This window comes from Gopherus flavomarginatus, chromosome 3 (assembly GCF_025201925.1).
Source record: "Gopherus flavomarginatus isolate rGopFla2 chromosome 3, rGopFla2.mat.asm, whole genome shotgun sequence".
In the NCBI taxonomy this organism is placed as follows: Eukaryota; Metazoa; Chordata; order Testudines; family Testudinidae; genus Gopherus; species Gopherus flavomarginatus.
The window spans coordinates 132,445,400-132,462,194 of NC_066619.1; the positions used below are offsets into that span (position 1 = coordinate 132,445,400).

A 16,795-nucleotide genomic window follows, 5' to 3' on the forward strand; every position below is an offset into this window, starting at 1 on the left:
TCCAGCTGGCCTAAGGGCTTTTAGGAAGTGCTGCCAGCCGCTTTAGGTTAGTGCAGACACATTTGTTACAGGAAACAAATGAACTGGGACTGGATGCAGTCCCCCCATCCCACACTTGTTTACATACACCTGAACCGCAATCAGCATGCCTCACCGCCAGACACTCGGGTTCCCAGAGACAGAACGTGTATCGTTAGCGCGGCAGCAGTGTGACAGGAGCAGAAGTCTTCTGCTACATCTGTCGCAGATCCATTCTGCTAATTCTCAGAATCTCCTGGACCCTGACCCACTCAGCAGCAGCCATGTCTGCTAACTCCCACATGCACTGGCTGGAAGAGGTGGAAATCACCACTACTGGAGACACCTCTAAACCTTTTTTATTTGTTAGCACCTGCGTTTTTCATGAAGAGTTAAGGGTTGGTCATAAACACACTTTCCTTTCTGAAAGGCATCTCTTCTATTTGCTGTTGTGTCCCTGAGAAGTGAGTAAGTCACATCCATTGTATTCTGCATCCCCTGGCTCACACCAGGAAGTGCATGTAGCTTTCCTTAGACTCTCCACAGGCATATCCATTGTATCAGGCCATGAGGACAACGGCCTTCCCCCCACACCACCACCACTAGCAACAGCCTAGTAATTTAGGGATTAAAATAGCATTTCAGATTATTTATTGTCATCTGACTCCATCGTGGATTGACTGCAGAAAAGTCTCTGTCATGGAAGATCCATGTGTGTGATGCAGCAAGAAACCATACTGAACTTGCCCTAGAACTGCTCCAAGCAGGTCAGAAAAATGGAACTTGGGTCAATAAAAAGATGCTTCAAGGAAATAAAAGTCAGTGGGTCAGATCCTGGTATAAAATCAGCAGCACTCCCCTGGGGTCAGTGGAGCTACACAAAGGCTCTGATCCTATTTCTGGAAGCTATAAATCAGCACATCTGAAAATCAGGCCCTTGCTGTCTCTAGCTGGATACTCAATTTTTTTTGGCGGGGCGGGGGGTGTTGCCTCTGCCATGATGCCTACAGAGCTCCAGCTTGCTGCAAAGCCTAGGCAGGGGGCAAACTGAGCTCTTGGCTTATTGTACAGTGATTTGCTCCCTTTACTGTTACTTTCTCCTCTCGCTTTTATCATCACCTAGATCAGGGGTCGGCAACCTACGGCACACATGCAAAGGTGGCACGTGAGCTGAATTTTGATGGCATGCAGCAGTGGACTGAGCAGCTCAGCCCGCTGCCGATCTGGAGTCCCGGCCACCGGCCCCGCTCAGCCCAGACTGGCAGCGGGCTGAGCAGGGCCTGGGCTCCTTGTCTGGGGTTCCAGCCACCAGCCCCGCTCAGCCCGCTGCCGGTCTGGGGTTTCATTCACTCAGCTGGCAGCAGGCTGAGCGGGGCAGGTGACCAGGACCTCTGACTGGTAGCTGGCACCACTCAGCCTGCTGCCAGCCTGGGTTTCCATTCACCCAGACCAGCAGCAGGCTGAGCGGGGCCGGTGGCCAGGACCCCAGACCAGCAGCGGCCTGAGTGGCTCAGCCCGCTGCCAGTCTGGGGCTCCGTCCGCCAGCTCCTGCCAGCTGAGATCCTAGCTGCCGGCCCCCCTCAGCCCGCTACCAGCCTGGGGTTCTGCTCACCCAGACCGGCAGGAGGCTGAGTGGGGCCAGCAGCTGGGACCCCAACTGGCAAGGGGTCGGCAGCTGGAACCCCAGACCGGCACCCAGCTGAGTGTTGCCAGCACCCCAGACTGGCAGCGGACTGAGCCACTCAGCCCCCATCTGGCCCCGCTCAGCCCGCTGCTGGCTGAGTGAATGGAACCCCAGACCAGCAGCGGGCTGAGCGGGGCTGGTGGCTGGAACCCCAGACAAGGATCCCAGGGAAGGATTACACTAAATTGATAAGATCTGCATTTTAATATTATTTTAAATGAAGCTTCTTAAATATTTTAAAAATCTTATTTACTTTAAATACAACAATAGTTTATTTATATAATATAGAAATAGAGAGAGACCTTCTACAAACATTAAAATGGATGGAAAGCTCAGAATTTTCATGTCATCTTCGAGAACTGCTAACCATTTCAGTTAACAAGTCAGACTGTAACTGACAGCTTTTATTACTGGCACGTTAAACCTTAAATTACAGTGAACTCGGCACACCACTCCTGAGAGGTTGCCGACTCCGACCTAGATTGTGAGCTCCTAGGGGGAGGGAGTATCATCTCCCTGCACATCTGTACAGCACCTTGCACAACTGGGCCCTGATTCCTGATTGGTGCTGCCAGGTGCTACTGCTGTATAAACAATAAACAGCAGCAGGAAGAAATTAGCGAATATTTGGCTGGACAGTTTGGAGACATTTAGTTAATGGAATTTATTTTAGTTCAAAATATTAGACGGTGATATGAATGCGAAAGACCTACATTGTGATATGGGAAGAGAAATTTGATATGGACTTTGTGCAGCACAATCAAAGGCCTGGGCTACACAACAGTTAGGTCGACTTAAAGCAGCTGATACCTGGAGCCGTGGCGGGGCTCTGGCTGTCAGCACTCAACAAGGCCCCACACTGACAGTTAAATCAGTGCAAGTTCTCCTGGTGAGGGCTTGTACCCTGAAAGAAGGAGCTAGTGTGGACATGCCAAAACAATTTATTTACTGCAGTCAATGTAACTTAAGTCAACTTCATTTTAGAGAGTAGACTTGCTCAAAGTAACTCCCACTATTGTACTGAAAGAAGAGCTTTGCTATCTACAAATAAAGAGACAAAAGTATCACTCAAGCCTGAGCCTAGTGACAAAAAATAAATATTCATTTAAAAAAATCCCAACCCACTCCTGAGACCAAATGACATATTTGTGCAGCATAGTTATTAGGACACAGGAAAGACAACAATATTAAGTGAATCTGTGTATTCGCCAGAGGAAGATTTCCCTCTGTTGAAGAAAACCAACCCCACAATCCAAACACACAATGCAAATGGGTTCCGTTGCATGAATGAAGCATACAGAATATAGATCTTCTTAAACACAGCCACCAAAAGGTGATCAGCAATCAGCTGTCTTGGGGAGCAGATATTTAATATGATTTCGGAGGTCTGTTGACCATAGGTTGACAACATAAATTAAATTTTAATGCCTCAATTGACCGTGTATACAGCAGTCACTGATACCTGACCGCAACTACTTTTGTCTTCTACACGCACAAGTAGTCAGGTAAAGGCAAAAACGAGAAAACGCTGTAATAGGATAACAGTATGTTTCATGCATGGTCGGAGGAGGATGGATATCGATGTAGCTTTCTGATGTTATATAGCTATGCTGTCTTCATGCTAGCCATCTATCCTCCCTGATCGAATACACTATACAAGACAAGACATTTACAGAAATGCTGGGTCTGATCCTGCCCCCATGGAAGTCTAGAGCAAAACTTCCATTGACTTCCACACAGGAGGATCAAGCCTGCTGTGTTCTTCTGAGGTAAAATGTACTATGTACATGTATGTATTCTGCGTTTGAACACAATGAAGAGTCCCATATGTCCATGGAGCTGATTCTGATCTCACCCTATGCTTTGCATCAATAAATCGATTCAAGTCAGCAGAGTAACACCAACACAGTATTGGTGTGAGATCAGAATCAGGCCTCACTCTTCAATTTCCCTTGTTTCCCTTTTTTGCTGGTGGTGGGGGTAGGGGAAGAAGTAGGAGAGGGGGAAACTCTCCTAACTCTTTCGTTGCTGAAATAAAGTGTCATGTTACTAACCATGGAGACTGCTATGATAATGAAAACAAACTCCTCTGCAACAATTGGGATTTAACGGATACCACACAAATGCTGCAAAAATCACTCAGAACATTCCCTTTACAACTGCTAGAAATATAGCAGGAGAATGCAGAAACTTCACTCCCTAGCTAGACCCTTCCCTCAGCCCACAATAACATAATATTGTAGGCCATACTATTTTTTATTTATACCAAAACAGGGATAACCTGCAAGGGAATCAGGTCCTGTTATTACATTACTTGTTTTAATAACTATATTCTAATTACGTCCTCCGCTTGCAAAGACAAATAGGATTATACATTAATTGAGACTTCCACTTAAAAATTATCAGCATATTATTTAATATAAAAAGTCATTAAGTTAAAGTTGCAACAGATGATGTACCATGGAATACAGCCATAAAAAAAAAAGCCCATCTAGTAAAAACCTAGACATCACAACTGAGGTTAATGAAGGGCTGGTTTCAGAAGCAACTGCTGAATCACACATATGTGTAAACACAGAAAAAAAATCTCTGGCTAGTTCATTGACAACCTCGACTCTGCCCTTGCAATAAACACTCCCAACAGTGCTGAAGCCTAAATTGCCCAGCTTAGATGCTCTTCATACGGCCTTCTCTCAGAACTGTATGTACGAACACTCATGCCATCCCCTGATTCATACAGCTGAGCACAATCCATGAAATGAAGGCTACTTTAACAACGGCGGGGGCTTTACACAGGTGTCCTGTCTTGCATTTTGTGCAATGTCTCCTAAGAGATGGAGCACAGAAGACAAAGGCCAGGGGGCTAAGCTGGTCTGTGGTTTAAATTAGAGGTTGCTCCCCCTGGGCTGCCTACAGGCTGCACAGCACTCCCTGTGGAGCTCCTTGCTATGGACACAGCCCTCTGACATGCTCCATCCTGTTCCTAGCCCCACCTCCAGCATGCCCCCAAAGCCTGGGCCTGTGGAAGGGAATAGCACAGGGGCAATGAAGTCAGGTCTATGTTGCTCCAGTGCCAGGAGAACTCTGCCCCCAGCCCCTGTAGCTCCTGTGTGGCTCCTACATGCCAGCGAGACTGGAACCAGCCCCTTAGGGTATGACTGTACTGCATGCTAAGCCCACTCTCTGACTCAGCTTGAGTCCAAGCTCCACTTCCATCCACATACGGATCAGTTTGACCCGGGTCAGCCAGCACTCATGACCCAAGTCCGAGGACCCTACTTTGGGGTGCATCAGAGCCAGAGCCTGTTATTTTGCAGTGTGGACTCAGTTCAAGCTACACACTCAATTCAGCAGGTCGGCATAGTGCAGCATGGACATGTGAGCACAGCTGAGACCTGGGTCCAGCAACTGTAAACCCAGGATTGCAATACAGTGCAGACACTCGAGTGCGGGTTGGGAAACCCTGAGTCCACAAGCCCAGTCCCACAGACTTGGGATTACAATGCAGTGTAGACTTACCCTTAGTGTTTACTATTATCTTATTAATACCTTACACAGGTCATCATCAGGGAATATGACCTTGAAAGAAAACTAAGTGCACTATTTAACATCAAGCATCAAAGAAAAACATCAACATTCAAGCTGCAACCCAATGTTCTTGTTTGAAGGGATAACAATTGAAGTAAGTCACGGAGAGTAGCCCAATGTCATTCTCAAGGTGTGATGACTAACAGAATGCAGGAACACAGAGGGTTTATACAGCAGTCAAACCAAAACCAATGGAAACGGCATTTTAAAAAAAATATGGTATAAATTGTATTTCTACTTCCCCTTCCCCTGAGTTGCAGTACAGAACTTAAATTTCTAGCAGATCAGTGGGTGGAAGATCAAAGAATGGTTTTTCAGAATTTGTTTTCTACCCACATGGAGGTGGGAGTAACATGTCAGAAGGACCAAAATGTGTGTGTGACATTGTATTAGAGATTTTCCAACTCAGAAGGATCCAAGGCTTCTGATTTTAAAGGGACAGTCATTTCTGAATAGTATTGTATGTATTTTCCGAACTGACAATCTTGACAATTTAGAGGGCTAGATGGAAAGCTCAGAATTTTCATGTCATATTCGAGAACTGCTAAACATTTCAGTTAACAAGTCAGACTGTAACTGACAGCTTTTATTATTTAACATGATGAAGAAACTGATTGTTCCCACCTGTAAGAGTCCATTTTTAAATGATCCATCCACAGATAACAAATCAATGAGACTTTGCCTTCTTGGATGAAAACCAACCCTTCAAACAATCACTCAGAAACCGGTACTAAACTACATAGTTGCTGCTGCTAACACTGGAGACTCTGAGCTGACTCTCCCTCATTCTCTGCCCCCTACAGGTCCGCACAAAGAGTCGAGCCCCATTGTGCTAGCTGCCCTATAAACATGTAGGGAGAGAGAGTTTCTTCCCCAAAGAGTTTACAGCGCAAATAGCTAAAAAGCAAGAGCAGCACAGAGAGGTGAAGGTCACTCAATCCATCAGCGACACAGTCAGGAACACAACCCAGGTCTTCCAACTCCCAGCCCAATGCTCTGTTCACTGGGCAATACCTTAAGTCTATAAGAAAAGAATATGTATTTCTAAACAGCTATTAAAGGTTTTGTCTCTTGAGCTGTTCGTCACTGTTCAAAAAGTTTTATCTTCCTCTATTCAGACGCACAAAGCTGGCATACAGAATTTTTTGCTGCTAGCTTGTGTTGATTTCCCAGACAAAACACTAGGGCTTATCTGCCTTTAGAAAAGAATACAGATATTAGATTTTTCTGCTTACGTGGTTTGACTCAAAATCCTGGAATCTGGAAATAAAGTATTGTAGGAACTTTTCATTATCCAGCAATCATCTACCTTAACAACAACACAACACTTATCATGCTAATATACCTCTTAGGGACAGATTCCAATACCCCTTCTCACATTGTATTCCAATAAGGCTATTCATAGAGTAAGGTACTATTCAATGTAAGGGTATCAGAATCTCACTGGTTAGAGAAGCTAATAAGCAATAGATGCTAATTATAACAACTATCTGAAAGATATCATAGTTCACAGTTCTTCATGATAAACAAACAGGTTTGCTTTAACTGGCTAAGGTACCTAACAAGTTATAATCCACAACACTCGAAACCACTAGGTACAGGAAAGAAAGATTAAGCCCACAGGAGCACTGGCAGCAACGGTGGGCAGGATTAATGTGATGTGGGTGTGACCTTGGTGACGGGTTGAGCAGTGTTAATTTGTTAGGGGAATGGGCAGTACATGTCTGTTTAGGATGATATATGCATGTAAGCAGATGGTTTTACTCTGCATTTGCTCAGCTTTGCGTTTTTCAGGATGGCATTATTACTTCTTAGCAATCTGAATAGTTTTTAGACAAGTGATTTTTCATATTTAAATGTATTACAATGGGCTACAGAAAACAGCCTGTAAATTTTGTCCTTTCTGGGGTAAAAACTAAAACAGATTGAAGATCAAATGCTTTCATTTTTTTTTTGGGGGGGGGGTGTTGTTTTGAGTTCTTTTGGTGAAATGTTCTTTAAATTCTTGATCTCATATTGAATAGAATTCTCTGTTTTCTTTTTGCTGTCTATACTTCTTGCTGTGTTCATTTGCAATACTATACCAATAAAAACACTCTAGGAATTAATGCTGTCAACCAGTGGTCCTCAGCCTTTCCCTGCTGACACTTCCTCAGGACTCTCTTCTCTTCTAGATGTGAAGTAGCTGGCCTCCCCTTTGCATTTTGCAGCAGCAGGGGGTTACAACCCCTTAGTGCAGAACCCTGCTATACACAAATGTAAAGGCGACCAGAGGATACAAAGAAAAGCAATTAATGTGCACACAGCAGCGTGATCAGTACGATTTTCTCCGGGTAAATAAGAGAGGAACAACTAAGCTACTTTAAGCTTGCCTCTTTTCTCCATTAGGCATCTGAAATAACTGGACTGGACCAAATAGGATGCCAGGAATCCTTTTCTAATCAAGTGTTTCCTTTGGAAGGTTTAAGGGGGAAAAAAACTCATGCTAGACAGAAAGGCAAGAGACAAACTGAAACAAAACCTTAAGCGCAAGAAACTGACAGAAAATTGAGACACACACTGCCTCGCAGCTTCCATAGGAAATTGCACAGCCCAGGAAACAGATCAAGTATTCATATGATTTCAGAAACTACGGGCCAGATTTTCAAGAGCTCAACACCTAGTAGCTCCCACTTAAAAATGTGGCCACTGCATTGAGGCGCCTCTATGGGAGATGAGCTGGCGCTCAAAATGGCTTTGAAAAATTGGGCCTTAAATGTCCAAGACTTTAAACTGGATTTGAATCCTACCCCCATCAGACATTTCCTGACAACAGTTACAACCAGCTAGTCTGTATTACCGTATGCTGTACTCCTGTCTCTTCTCCTTTTGGTACAGTTACCCTAGTGAACAGCTCTCTAACCTCCCGTCAGCTTTATGAATAGCCAACACCTTCCATCAACACAGCAAGCAGGTAGCAATTACACAACTGGCCCATTTCCATTTCATGTGTTATGGGGAAATGGGGCAGCCACAGACATCCTGCTGGGCACCAGCCAGCTACAAGACTCATATGAGACAGACAGCTATAGCTATGGAATAAAACCTTGTCTCATTTCAGCTTCCTCCATCATCAGTCCAAGGGGGTAACTCATAATAAATGATCTTGGTTCTCTAGGGACACTATACCAATCACTCTGAGTCCAAAGAAAACCAAGTACTGCCTTGGGCCCTATAGGCAGGGATCACCTTGGCTCAGAGCTCAATAACACAATGTTCTTCCCTAAAACTATAGAGACCCTCTCATAGCCTAAACATTGCCTTTGAGGGTGTCTACACAGCAGCTGGAAGGTGTAATTCTTCAAAGATGCTTCAAAGGAAACTGCAAAATTCTCCCATTTCCCTTATTTCATCCATGATTATGTCATGGGTGAAATTTCTACATGGCCCCAGGACTGTTGACTAGCTTATGTGCTGTCATAATTGTACACGAGTTGAATCTGCAGATACTGTTCTTCACAGCCGTCAGGCCAGAACTCCTGAGCAACAAGCCAGTGACATCTACCCAGTAGGTAACATATCTTACACATGCAACTTTTCCTTTTAAAATGTTATTGGTTTATTGCCCTAAAATTTGATAAATCAGCTCTGCTCTGGATTGTGCCCTTTTGAAATTAGAGCTATTTGCCAGGATGAGAAAGGGTTAATATTTTGCCTTTCATGCCCTTTGATTCCATTTCCTCTTACTCATCTCCTTTCTAAACTAAAAGGTCACTAATTGTTTGGCTCTCCGGCTAAAACCCTCTCACTCCACACCACAGATCACCCACATGGGTCTTCAGGAACCCTTTGACAGACCTGGTATGCCTTTCCCGAGCGCTGGTGACCAAGCTGAATGTTGTATCCAAGGTGAGGATGGAGAGTACCACTGATTTAGTGAAGACTGAAGTATTTGCTGGGTTATTTTCCTGATTTCATCTCACTGCGTACAACTGGATACCTTATTAACTTTGTGAACATCCAGCACCCTTCCAAGGGCCTCACTCATGCCAGTGTAAATCCACAAGAACTCCAGCAAAGTCAATGGAGTTATACCAGAGTAGAGGTATTATGGGTTAGAGGAGAAAAGGACCCCTAGATAAATTCCATCTATTATCTAGTCCAGGAGTTCTCAACCTTTTCCACACTGAGATCACCCTGCCCCCATCACATTTAGCCAGGATGTAGTCATGACCTCTCTCTCTACACTGCTCATTCATTTTCACTGGCCTCTGGTGAATTTCATCTGCGTCTGTGTTGCCCAATTTCTAAATTTTATTATTAGATTTCCCACTCCCCCCCATCCCACTCCCTGACTTTACACTAACTAACCAGAATTTCAGGTATGTTTGCTCTGAAGAGCTTTGAGTTCAGCTTGCTACCCTGGGTTCTTCCATTTATTGCAAATCTGCCGCTGGTCCCCAGTTGTAAATTTATGTAGCTGTGTGATTCCAGATTTGCTTTAGGAGTGAGCAACACAACTACATAAGGCTATATAGATACAGTCATCACTGACATTTCATATTCCTTGCAGGGTTTTATTAGACTTTCAAAGATCAAGGAATTTTTACTAGAAAAGTATTTACTATTTCAATTGGCTGAAAGGGAAACACTACTATGAAGTCAGGGTCGACTTGTCTAAGATCACAGGCCGATATGATGCAAAATCCCTGGTGTGGCTGGCATATGTAAGCTCAGAATCAAAGGGTGAGATTTTAAAAAAAGCCTCAGTGCCTTTGAAACATTTCACCCAAAAATCTAACTCTGCCTAAATTTAGTGGGCCTGATTCTCCCTCTCTTACACCAGTTAACATCATAGATGTCAATGAAGTTCTTCCTGATTTACACCTGTGCAAGGGAGGGGAGAATCACAGCCTGGGCGCCTGATTCTCATTTACCCCAAGACCCTTTACATCAGTCTGATGACATGGAGAGGCCTCTGAGTGAGTGTAGTAACAACTGGCACTCACTTCCAGGCCCCTGCACTGCCAAAGCACCATAAAGGGGCCCTTAGTGTAAAGAAGACTCAGGTCCCATATCTCCATTTATATTGTCCATTAGTAATTCATGGCAGCTGCATGGGACGTGTGACAGACAGTTTTACTGCAGCTAGGGTGGAATGAAAAGCAAGCCAAACATCTCTCCCTGCCTGTTAAAGAACTGATTGGATAAATACTGCAATCAGATCTCAGGGGAACCAAGCTTTTAATCTCAGTTACTTATGCTTCTATGCCTCTACGGTTTTCAACATTAAAAAAAAACTAACCTCAGATCTGACAAAGGGTGGGGGGAGCGGAGGAAGGAATGGATCACAGACTAAGGTATCAGAGTAAAGCTCTATTCAGTGTTGATGAGCAGATCTGCAGGAAGACACAAGGTGCTGAAGATTGGATCTGGATTTCTCATTTAAAATTCCAGCAAGAATAAAATCTCAGCTCCGGAAGCAGTATCAAAGACTCTGCAGGCTAACTCTAAAGCTCTGTGCTGTATATCCAAGTGTTGATATTGTACAAGAAACCGTAGCAAAACAAAGAGACCTCTTTGGGGGAGAGGGGGAATCAGATCTCACATCAGAGAGCTTCTCAAGCTGATAGTGAAGAGAGTTTACCTAGCTCCCAGCAGTCTCACCATTCTACTTCACAGGACGCAGAGAGCTTCATGTCAGCAAACCAAAATGTTGCTATTTCAAAGGCATACAAAATAAACACACTGAGCCAGACTCTGCTCTCAGTGGCACTGAAGGTTAATGGGACTGACTGAGTATAATTAGAGGCAAGAGTTAATTTTTACTTGATCTTTGGTTGTTCTAGATATCATGCAAGAGAGCAGTATCTGCAGCTTTTAGCTAAATATGGCTCTTCCTTGCCATGGCAATTCAGACTCCACTTGTGGCATACACCAGGGCCAGCTTCCTGGAGAATTAGCTAGATGGTTCCTGAGGCTTTCAGTTATTTTCTTTTCCCTTAGAATCATAGAATCATAGAAAATCAGGATTGGAAGGGACCTCAGGAGCTCATCTAGTCCAACCCCCTGCTCAAAGCAGGACCAACACCAACTAAATCATCTCAGCCAAGGCTTTGTCAAGCCTGACCTTAAAAACCTCTAAGGATGGAGATTCCACCACCTCCCTAGATAACCCATTCCAGTGCTTCACCACCCTCCTAGTGAAATAGTGTTTCCTAATATACAACATAGACCTCCCCGACTGCAACTTGAGACCATTACTCCTTGTTCTGTCATCTGCTACCACAGAGAACAGCCGAGCTCCATCCTCTTTGGAACCTTCTTAGGGTAGTTGAAGGCTCCTATCAAATCCCCTCTCACTCTTCTCTTCTGCAGACTAAATAACCCCAGTTCCCTCAGCCTCTCCTCGTAAGTCATTGCCCCAGCCCCCTGATCATTTTTGTTGCCCTCTGCTGGACTCTCTCCAATTTGTCCTCATCCCTTCTGTAGTGGGGGGCCCAAAACTGGATGCAATACTCAAGATGTGGCCTCACCAGTGCCAAATAGAGGAGAATAATCACTCCGCTCAATCTGGTGGCAATGCTCCTACTAATACAGCCCAATATGCTGTTGGCCTTCTTGGCAACAAGGGTACACTGCTGACACATATCCAGCTTCTCGTCCATGTAATCCGCAGGTCCTTTTCTGCAGAACTGCTGCTTAGCCATGAGCCTACAAAAATAAAAATTAATTTTCCCTGCATCCACTAAACTTGGAAAATATACCTTTAAGCCCAGCTCCATATAATGGAAAATGCCTAGCTTGCCAGTGAGAGGAGAATGGAGAAAGAATTGTGACTTGCAGAGGTCCAGTTCTCTCCCTGACCCCTGCTGTATTGATGAGAGGTGGGCGTCTGGTATTCTCAAACTCTTGTTCACTGCTACATTTTCAGCTGTGACATCATGCCACCTTGTGGACTTTGCACAGATCTAACAGGAATTGCGAAGGCAAGAGCAAGGATACTAGAGAGGCACCGTTTTTAGGGGTTCTGAGTCAGACACTGAATCTGCTTTCATCCATAGTGTTCCTAATGGAACAGTTAAATTAAAAGCATTTTGCTGAAGCACTTTGCTAAATAAAGGCCTATGTGACTGATTTTTATTTCTAAACATGAAGCCTGTATCGGCTGCTAGGATATCCGCTGCAGACTGCCAGTTAGAGCTATTGAAAAACAACTCTACTGCTTTTCGGTACATTCAGATTTACTAAGAAAAAACAATGAGAGGCAAACCCTCAGTTGTGCCAGAGCACATCTCAGCAGAATTGGGGGACAGGCAACAGTGGCTCTAAAAGCCATGTTTCTGCCTCCTCCCCCTCTGATCCTGGGGCTGGATGGGGGTCAAATCAGCCTCCCACACAGATGAGAATATCTGCGGGTCAAGGGCAGGGACTGATGGAGAGTACTGCATTCCTGCCAGACCCTCTTTAGGCCCCGAAACAACTCCTCCAAGCCCCATCCCACTCCCTACGCTGGGATGGGATGGGCTGGCACAGAGCCAGCTATCCCAGGTTTATAGCTACCCAATCAGGATAGCTTTAAGGTCAGTGCTAAAGGTCCTTAATAGCACAGGCCAGGATAATGATCATTATTCTTCCAACAGTGGAAAAATAAACAGCAGGTGAGCCCAATGGAAATCTTCCTTTTGTACACTAAATGGGCTATTTAAAGACAGCATTGGAGAACTAGCTAGTCAATAAGAGCCTTTAATTAGTCTGCCAAGTAATCCCACTATGCCTCTCCAAGGCAATGGTAGAAATGAGTTTACCTATGAGTGTCCTTTCAGTGACACTTTGATTATTAACCATCCAGGCCAAGGCTTTTATTTTTTCTGAATAGGGGCTTAAATTTAGGAAACAGAGCCCAGAAGAAGCCAAAAGTAACCGGAGAAACCACAAAAATTAAAAATCAGGGGGGGCAGCTGTGTTAGTCTGGATCTGTAAAAGCAGCAAAGAGTCCTGTGGCACCTATTAGATTAACAGATGAATTGGAGCATGAGCTTTCGTGGGCGAATACCCACTTCGTCGGATGCCGACGAAGTGGGTATTCATCCATGAAAGCTCATGCTCCAATACGTCTGTTAGTCTATAAGGTGCCACAGGACTCCTTGCTGCTTTTAAAAATTAAAAAACGAACCTGATCTATATACTGTGTCTTGCGTTTCATTAGAGGCCTGATCCAAAGCCCGCTGAAGGCAATGGGAATCTTTCCATTGACTTCAGTAGATTTTGGGTCAGGTGCTAGGTGCAACAATATTTCATATTTTCCCATTACTGAACAATTCATGAACTCTAGAGTAAACTCTTGTCTCCCTTCAAACAGCCTGATGTTTCATGTCAACAACCAAACAAAGGAAAAGAAATATTTCCCCTATTATTGCTACTAAAACAAGATTAAGCCAGCTCAGGCTTTCTGCAGTTATTCACATTTGAAGACTCGCAAAAATTATACAAACAAACCCTGAAGAAAAGCAGTACAATGCATTCTAATCTGAAATTATCTCTCTCATTTTGATGTGAAAGCCCCCATGTGCCTCTTTCCAAGCTCTATATAAAACTTATAGAATACACAATTCAAGGGTCCCTCTTAAATATTCAGTTGCAATAACTGGCTGGCTTTGTTCCTGCTCTTATCATTACATAGCACTCGTAGATTGTGCCACACCTTTGTTTCCTTTTATTAAAAACTCTGGCCTCAATCTGCAAAGAGTAATGCACAGACTTACCTTTATGAGCTGCAAGTACCCGCATTGGGACTACTAATTGACTTTGTAGGAGTGAATTTTTTTATGTATTTTGGGAGCAGAGAAAAGCCCATTCACCATCGTGACTGACAAATAGGAATTCAATAAACCGCATGGTCTATTTTAACTGTGACTCAGGAACCAGTCAGTGAAGGCACAACCAAATTTCTTATTTTAAAACCCGCTGTTAAATTCATCCCTTACCTTCAGCAACCCCCTAGGGAAATCTTTGCCTTCGTTCATCCCCTGAAGGTTGGCAATGAATTCGTGGCAGGTCATCTTTTTCCCAATGTTCTGGAAGTCACCAAAAGATACATTACAGAAACATAGCCAGATTGGTGCTGTTGTCTAACAACAGTTAGGCCTAAGAAAACCATGTCTGTATGGATGGCATCTCCTTGCTTTAGTCTTTCAGCCCAAGGCAGGCCGTGCAGAGAAGCATTCTCAGAATTATACGGATATCGGTGCACACACGCCTTCAGGAACCCAGCAGGAAAACGCACAACAAATGTGTGTTAATAACCCAGCCTCCCGTTCAAACAATGGATGTTAAGTAGTGCACAAATATCATAATGAGGATGGAGGTGGTGGTGGTGTTTCTGAGCACTTGCCCTGTGCTCTTCATCCACAGATCTCCAAGCATTTAATAAAGGGTGGAGTTATGTTCACAGAACTTTAAGGTCTGAATTCACAGAAAGCTGGGGCCATGTTGCCAAAGCTGCTGTCCAAAAGCTAGAAAGAACTTCTTCCACCAGGATTACAAACTGAAACTTGAACTGGAAAATAAAGCTCTGAATTAAACCCCATATTTCTAACCCTAACTTTCGGTGACTCCCTGAGGTTGGGGCTGCACTGGCATTTGCAATCCAAAGGGCCTTTTTTGGTGTATAGCTGGAGTGGGCAAACTTTTTGGGCTGAGGGGCACATCTGGGTGGGGAAATTGTATGCAGGGGCGGGGCAGAGGGTTGGGGTGTGGAAGGAACTGCAGGAGGGGCTCCAGGAAGGGGCTCAGGGCAAGGGATTGGGACAGAGGAGGGGTGCGAGGTGTATGAGGGGGCTCAGGGCAGGGGGTTGGGGTGCAGGAGGGGTGCAGAGTACAGGAGAGGGCTCAGGGCAGCGGTGCAGGAGGGGTGTGGACTGCGGAGGGGGCTCAGGGCAGGGGGTTGGGGTAAACAGCGGTACAGGGTGCGGCAGGGAGTTGGGGTATAGGAGGGGTGCGAGGTGCAGGCAGGGGGCTTAGGGCAGGGAGTTGGGGGGCGGGGTGCAGGAGGGGTTCGGACTCCGGCCTGGCGCCGCTTACCTAAAGCAGCTCCAGGGTGGCAGCGGTGCGCACCGGGGCTGGGACAGGCTCCCTGCCTGCCTGTCCTGTCCCCGGCCCCGCACTGCTCCTGGAAGCGCCGCAGCCCCTAGGGGAGTGGGGGCGGAGAGCTCCGCGGTGCTGCCCTTGCCATGCCTCCAGGTACCTCCCCCAAAGCTCCCATTGGCCGCGGTTCCCTGTTCCTGGCCAATGGGAGCTGTGGGGGGGGGGAAGGGAGCAATGCCTGGAGGCAAGGGCAACACACGGAGCCCTCTGCCCTCTCCCCCACCCACGGGCAGCAGGGACATGGTGCCGGTTGCTTCTGAGGTTGATGCGGGGCCCCCAGTGCCATGGGGGACAATCCCGTGGGCCAGATCCAAAGCCCTGAGAGGCCGGATCCGGCCTGCAGGCCGTAGTTTGCCCACCCCTGGTTTATAGCCTCACTTGCACTCAGGTGATCAGCAGCAGGGTCAGAGCACCCAGGTTACCCTGGCCTGGCTGTGAGCAGCCACACTGCAAAGGCCTACCCAAGTCACTGTGACCTCACTGGTGCTGCACTCCCCCGTGTGTGTCACTAGGACTTCCGGAGGGCATATCCCATGGATCTTAGCACTGCAATAAGCTGAGCCACTTTATGATTCTTTCCCAGTGAACTTTGGGAGAACTTGTCTGTCCATCCGGGCACATGGGGGAATCGTGGGAAGACACTGAATCACTCACTACAAAGTGGGCAGGTTACCACCCTGAGTTAAAGCAGCACTAGCTTATGCCCTAGCTGGGTTAAAAGCACCACAAAACTCTGATGAGAAGGCTCCATGTGCGACAGGAGCTGGGTTAGGGACAACAGGTGAGGAAGAGCCTGGGTTCACTCTGCTGTGCAGACAAGCCCTGACAGATTGAAGGAGCTCCATCTATTATACAAGTTATGGAATTTTAGGGCTACATCATCCCTTCTTCTTTGTGCCTGCTACTTCCCACCAGAGCACATGGGCAGGGAGAGGTAAGGAGCAGGCTGAGCCACCCCCACCACATCACCCAGCAATGCTGATCCATCAAGGAGATGCTGCACTTTGCTACAGTATAAGCCAGCAATAAATTACTCCCCCTTCTCACAGAGCAACGGGGCAACCAGGAAGGAACTGTGCCGTCAGAAGGGTGTCTGACCTACACTCTCTCCTGGAGCAGTACATACCAGCCCCGAACCTGGCCCTAACTCCTGCTTTTATTAAGCTTAAAGAAACAGCTCTCAACGGGTGAGGTTTTAATTTCCGATTTAGGCTTTTGCTGCTACAGTCAGACCCTAAAATTACAATTCATTTCCCCACCTGAAGTGGGTTGTTACCCATATTAATAGGTTCCTTCTTAGATCTTCTTTTCCAGCACATGGTAACTGAAGTGGCTTACTCCAGTACATGGAAAGAGGATGAACTGCAGCAAAACAGGGAG

At 45.7% G+C, this 16,795-nt stretch overlaps 1 protein-coding gene across 3 annotated transcripts in view; it reads right to left on the reverse strand.

Moving 5' to 3' along the window:
• PSD3 (pleckstrin and Sec7 domain containing 3) overlaps positions 1-16,795 on the reverse strand; it is a 155,780-nt gene that overhangs the window by 55,941 nt on the left and 83,044 nt on the right. For all 3 annotated transcript variants that reach the window (XM_050944334.1, XM_050944336.1, XM_050944335.1), the window contains one exon: positions 14,257-14,346. In XM_050944334.1, coding sequence (XP_050800291.1) covers positions 14,257-14,346 — 90 coding nt within the window. The remainder of the gene's footprint in view (positions 1-14,256; positions 14,347-16,795) is intronic.